The 6,531-nt window shown below is 54.5% G+C and overlaps 1 protein-coding gene across 1 annotated transcript in view; it reads left to right on the top strand.

The window, feature by feature from the left end:
* TXNDC16 (thioredoxin domain containing 16) overlaps nucleotides 1–3,348 on the top strand; it is a 38,533-nt gene extending 35,185 nt beyond the window's left edge. The window contains exons 19-20 of the mRNA XM_005417973.2: nucleotides 571–761; nucleotides 1,726–3,348. Coding sequence (XP_005418030.1) covers nucleotides 571–761; nucleotides 1,726–2,012 — 478 coding nt within the window. The 3' untranslated portion in view covers nucleotides 2,013–3,348. The remainder of the gene's footprint in view (nucleotides 1–570; nucleotides 762–1,725) is intronic.
* Nucleotides 3,349–6,531: the final 3,183 nt, after the last annotated feature.

A 6,531-nucleotide genomic window follows, 5' to 3' on the forward strand; every position in this document is an offset into this window, starting at 1 on the left:
TCCCTCTGGCTCAATGTCCTGTTTTCACTCTCTCTGTGTCACCTGAGGAATTTGCCTTTCCATCCCTGTGGAATTGCAGTGGCAGCAGCTGGAAGGGGCTGGAAGGAGCTCTCAGCTGTCCCTGCAGACAGGGCCTGACCCTGGGGGGCTGCAGGACCTGTCCCACTCTTGTCCCACCTCTTCTTAGAAGCTTTAGGTGGAAAACATCTCCCACCTTCCTACACAGTTTGTCCTGCTCAAGGATTTCTTCACACATCCAGGCTGTTGTCTGCTCCCTCCCTGTTGGATCCTAACATGTTCCTTAAGCACCAGGCTTATTTACAGTGCTTAGAATCACAGAATCCTGCAATGGTTTGGGTTGGAAGGGACCTTAAAGCCCATCCTTGGGCAGGGACACCTTCCCAGGTTGCTCCAAGCCCTGTCCAGCCTGGTTTTGAACACTTCCAGGGGTGATGCTTCTGCAGTCCCACCAGACTGTGCTTTGCTGCCTGTGACCCAAATGCTTTGGTGGGTTTTTTTTGCCTTTCAGTCCTGTTCTCCTGCCAAACCTGAATCTCCTTTTCCCAACAGGAAGAAGACTCCAGTGGGATATGGGATCCTGAGGACATACTTCTCCACCACTCCTCCCTTGCCCCTTCTCCTCTGGGTGAACCTCCATGCTGGGGGTCAGGTGTTCAAGTTCCCCTCAGAGCAGTCCATCACGGAGATGAACATCTTGTCGTGGCTGGAGAAGCTCCAAGCAGGACTGGAGATTCCCAGCAGTAAGTGGACACAGGTTTAGAACGTTCCCAAGCACACACTGTGAGCTCCAGTGTGTTTATGAGAAGATTCTACGTGCAATAAATTGTCTGCCCTGGAATTTAACGATGGAAAAAGCAGCTCTGCTTGTTAGAGCTGCAGAAGTACAAATAGTCCAGCCAAGAGAGAATGCCCACACTCACAAGTTTGCTTTGGGACTGTTTAATGCTCAGAGCCAAACGTGGATAGTTTGGAATTGACATCTTTTCTCTGTGATAATCCCCAAATCTGGCTGAGTTTTCCCATTCCCAACTACAGCTTGCTCATAAAAAACCTCCCAGCTCCCAGCTGACAGTGTAAGAAGTAGCTGCTCTTCAGGCACCTTCCTGCATTTCTTTTTGGATGGGAAGGGATGAGGGAGCTGGTGTTTTACTGAGGGCTTTAGGACATAAAGGGTTGGCTTGTGCTGTGAAGTTTTCACTGCATCCCTCCTGCCTTGCTCAGCCTGATGAGGCTTTGGAGGAAGCCAGCATGGATCTGCCTTCCTCAGGAGAGCTGGAGAGGGACTTGGGACAAGGGATGGAGGGACAGGACACAGAGAATGGCTGCCAGAGGGCAGGGATGGATGGGATTTTGGGAAGGAATTCCTGGCTGGGAGGGTGGGGAGGCCCTGGCACAGGGTGCCCAGAGCAGCTGTGGCTGCCCCTGGATCCCTGGAAATGTCCAAGGCCAGGTTGGACAGGGCTTGGAGCAGCCTGGGACAGTGGAAGGGGTCCCTGCCGTGACAGAGGTTGGAATGAGATGATCTTTATGTTCCCTTCCAACCCAGATGGTTCTGTGGTTCTCTGATCTTTCAGAAAAGATTTTTAATTTTGTATTCATTAGAATGGGGGGAAAAAAAACCCCATAATTCATCAGAAAGGGAACTATCCATGGAGGTGGGGCATAACTCTTCACCTACTGACTGGGGCTGTATTTGCTGCTCAGGTACCTTGTCTGAGGAGGACTGGAAGCCACCACTCCCTGCTTACGACTTCCTGCAGATGATGGAGCCATCTGTGCCTGAGCTGTCCCCCCGGCCCGGGGACACCCCGGCACAGCACCCGCCCAAAAGCCCCGGAGGGGACGCTGCTGGAGGGGACAGTGGCATCCGGGAGGAGCCATCCCAGGAGAGCACAGCAGAGGAAGTTGGTGCCCCTGGGAGGGGCCTGCGGGGGACGGCGCCGAGGCTGGCAGCGAGGGACAAGCAGGGCAAGAGGCACAGCGAGCTCTGAGAGCCCGCCTGGGGAAAGGTGTGGGACTGCCCTGGAAAGCCTGGCACTGTCCCAGCCTTTTCTCCAAGGAGAGAAGAGGGTTCAGCTGTCAAGGAGTGGTGAAAGGAAAGGCCACTCCCTGCTGCTGAGGGCTGTGCTGGGGGTTTCTGGTGGCAGGGAGATGTCTGTACGTCCCACTTGTTGTTCCCTGGCTGCTCCTGGGAGCTCATCAAGCAACAAGCTACACTGGAAAAGACAATTCAGCCCTGCTCTGTAGATTCCCCAAGTCTCAGAGTCACTTCAGTTGCCCCTGAGCAGGAGTGGGTGAGTGATTCCAAGATAAAAAGCCCATTTCTCTCCTCCCTGGTTGCAGGAGAAGCTCTACTGATGTGTGACAGAAAATCCTGCAATTCCATCTGCACTGGAACCGTGTGGAGCCAGCATTCCACCACTCCAGGGCTGCTCCAACCAGCCCCCAGTTGTGTTTACACCTGACTTGTGACCTGAATTCGTGAGCTTGTTCATCCTCACAGGGGGAGAAGAGGAGGATCTGGTCAAAGCAGATTTATTCCAGAAGCCAGAGCTCAGGTCACACAACAGTTCTGAATAGTTGGGACAAAACTCTGCCAGCAAATCCCAAGGGTGGGCAGGTTGGGAGATGGCTTTGCTCACTGCTGGCATTTTCTTGGTCACAAGCCCAGGGGCTATTTGCAGCCTCCATTTGTCTTTGCTCTCAGTGACAGCAGCAAGGCTGGTGCCTCCTGAGCTGGGAATTGTGCAGGGAGCAAGGTCTGTGGAAAGCTGAGTGCTGTGGAACAGGGGAGGGAGGTGAAGGGCAAGGCTGGACCCTTCCAAGGTGGGATGGAGCTGCTTCACATCCAAAACTTAAGTGGGAAGATGCAAAAGCTGGGGAAGTGGATTTCCAGCCTCTGCACATCTCCTGGGAACAAGAAACGGCAGGAGGTTGAAAGCAGACGGATTCCATGCCTAGGATTCCATGATCATCCCACTCCCTTCAATGAACTTGATCTTCCTCCCAGAGCACTGCTGAGATGTGCTGGGACAGTCAGATCCTCTTCCTACTCTTTAAGGCTCTGAAATTACTGAGAAGAGGAAAAAATGCTGGTGAGGGAGTGCTGAGAGCATTGCAAACTCAGTATTTCTCATCCTGCAAGCAGCACACGTGGCTGTGAGTCTTTTGAAATACCCAGAAATAGATTATCAGTCCTGGGCTGCACTGGAAGGCCTTAATTGAGAGTGACCATTTTTGGACTGAGTGACAGGCCTTGAGCCAAAATGTATGTATTTAAAGGAATAAACTGCAGCCTGCTGATCAAAGGCAAGATTCCCAAGGGAAGGGTGTGAACAGATCCTTCGTGTGTTCCCGTCATTCCTCTGCTCCGTGAGGTCCTCACGCTGCTGAATTCCATAAACTGAACGTTGCTCATTTCCCCTGCTGGCCCTGATCATCAGCATCGAGTCCCAGAATGGGTTGGGTTGGAAGGGACCTTAATTCCCATCCCACCCCTTCCATGGCAGGGACACCTTCCACTGTCCCAGGCTGCTCCCAGCCCTGTCCAACCTGGCCTTGGGCACTGCCAGGGATCCAGGGACAGCCACAGCTGCTCTGGGCACCCTGTGCCAGGGCCTGCCCACCCTCCCAGCCAGGAATTCCATCCCATTATCCCATCCATCCCTGCCCACTGACAGTTTGAAGTGCAATGATTGGGTTTTTCATTGCATCTTAAATAAATTCCATCTCCAGTAGGCTCCTCTGCATGTTTTGGGTGGTGGGAGCAGGGGCCCCTCCTCATCAGCAGGATCCTTTCCTTCCCCAGAGTTTGAGGAGCATTCCCACATCCCTGCTCTTATCCACATGTCCTCTTCCAGGCACAGCCCTTCTCCGGTGGAGGGCTGGGGCAGGAGTTGTCAGCAGGGGTCAGTGCCACATCTCCGTTGGGCCTTTGCAAATCCCCGCCTCTCCCGGTGCTGCTGGAGTGAGGCTGGGGCGTCACCAGCGAGCGCTGGAGATCGGGAACAGCTTCCCAGCGGGATCCTGTGGGGATGCTGCTGCATGAGGGGCCGAGCCTGGATAATCCCAGCTCTGCTGGCTTCATCCCCAGCATCACGAGTGGGGTCCATCAGCTCCAGCCTCCCAAGCTGGGCTGGGATGCCCAGAGCCCTGAGCTGAGGCCATCTTGCAGGTGCTAGCACAGAGACTTGGGAAGGGATGTGCTTATCCATGTCCCATCACTGCCAGAATCCAGCTGGACTGCCAGCTCTGGATGCAGGTCATGCTCCTGGACCACATCAGCTGGCTTGGAGTTTATTGGGGTTTTATTTCTCAATACAAAATGTCTTTTCCAGTGTGTAGCCCAAACAGGCACTCAGGGAAATCCATGGAAGCAGAAATGTGCCAGGTTTTGTATGGACAGGGGGAAAATGTTAGGGATACTGAGGGCAGATTGATGGGGGTCTGCATCCTAAAATTTCCTCATCCACCAGAGGAAATGCTCCAGCACTTGGCTGTTTCCAACAACTCCAGCTCTGGGGACAGAGCAGGGTGGAAAGAAACCCTCAGAGGGTGTTTATGGAATCAGAGCCACAGAGTGGTTTGGGCTGAAAGGGACCTTTAAAGGGCATCCAGTCCCACCCTGCCATGGGCAGGGACACCTTCCACTGGACAAGGCTGCTCTGGTTCCCATCCAGCAAGGCCTGGAATTACAGCCTTGGGTGAGAAGTGAGGCAGAGGAGGCAGAGCTGATGTTCTGGGGAGCAGCTGTGAGGGACAGTGATTCCCTCTGGAGTGGGATCTGTCCTGTCCCAGGGGGATGGAGGAGCAGGACCTGTCCTGTCCCAGGGGGATGGAGGAGCAGGATCTGTCCTGTCCCAGGAAACTGGAGGAGTGGGTTCTGTCCTGTCCCAGGAGGATGGAGGAGCAGGGTCTGTCCTGTCCCAAGAGGATGGAGGGGCAGGATCTGTCCTGTCCCAGGAGGCTGGAGGAGCAGGATCTGTCCTGTCCCAAGAGGATGGAGGAGCAGGATCTGTCCTGTCCCAAGAGGATGGAGGAGCAGGATCTCTCCTCCACCCAGAAGCCAGCAGGGTCTTCCTGCTCATCAACCTCCCGTGTCAAAGCTGCTGCTCAAGCGAGGTGAGCTCACCAGGGACACTGATGTTATCAGCTCTCTCTTCAACCGTTTAACAATAAAAGTCATGTTTGGATAAACCACAGCTCTGCCTTCCTCGGGGGTGCAGGCTCAGCTCAAGATTTCCTGGCTGATACGGATCAAGTGCAGCTTCAGACCAAACTCTTCTTCTGGTGGGACTTCATTTCAGCAGCTATTTGGATGTGCTTCAGGAGCCTTTCAAGGGGTGTTTAAATTATCAGAAGATAAAACAAAGATACACACACACCCAAAAAAGGATTATATGCTTGTACTGAAAGCAAAACAATTTATTGTCCAGAACAACAGGAAATTCTCCATGAACTCCTTGTTGGCCCCTTCCAACTCAGGATATTCTGTGATTCCCTGATCTGTCCCCATCCTTTAGGAATCCCACAAGGCCAGGCTGGCAGCAGTGCTCACTTCAGGGCAGAGGGAATATTTAAAGTGTCTGTTGTGTTTTCCACATTTAAAAGATTTTAGAGGTCTCAAAACCATGGGACATTGGAAACAATCACAGCATTCCTTCCAGGTTTTCCACCCTTTGAGCAGAACCTGGGTGCTGAGAGACAAATCGTTGTCTTGAAATGTAGATTTTTCAGATTGGCTGAGAATTTCCAAATTCCCAGCCCATCCTGGAGCACTGATGGGCAGCCCCAGCCCCTCCTGGGGAGCCTCATTCCATGGCCAGGCTCTGCTCTGGGATACAGCTGCAGGATGGCAGGAGAGGTGGCAGCAGCAGGGAGGAGGCAGGACAGGACCTGGTCCCCAGGAGGGAGATGCTGCCAGGCAGGAGCAGGGCCACGGGAAGGACAGACTGCCTGGACAGATTCCAGCAGGATGTGGAGCAGGACAAGACCTGGTGAGCTGGATTATGTCCCCTGGGTTCATCCTGGGGGCTGGGTGGGGACAGGGAGGCTGGCAGGGCTGGGGGACAATGAGAACCAGTCCGTCCATCCCGTCTGGTGGCTCAGCCTGGCAGAGCTGCTTTCCCTGCAGGGCAGGTTCCTCTCCAGCACGGCTTGGCTCTGATCCCTGCCCTGGAGCTCCTCCCTCCCCTGCCGCTGGCTCCGGGAATGTTTGTCCGGAGCTGAGGCTGGGCTGCTGCCGAGGGTGTCTGGAACAGCCTCCTGCAGACCTCAGCCCACCCCTGGGGACATCCAGGGCGATGCAATCCATCCTGGTGCCCTGCACGTGTTCCCTGTGCCCTTGGCATCGCCCGAGGGGAAGGAGAAGGATCCCGCAGCTGCCTGGTGTGTCCAGCACTGGCAGTGTCCCCATCCCAGTGTGTCCCCATCGCAGTGTGTCCCCATCCCAGTGTGTCCCCTCCCCAGTGTGTCCCCTCCCCAGTGTGTCCATCTTCGGCAGCCTGTCCC

This window comes from Geospiza fortis, unplaced genomic scaffold (assembly GCF_000277835.1).
Source record: "Geospiza fortis unplaced genomic scaffold, GeoFor_1.0 scaffold23, whole genome shotgun sequence".
Taxonomy (NCBI): Eukaryota; Metazoa; Chordata; class Aves; order Passeriformes; family Thraupidae; genus Geospiza; species Geospiza fortis.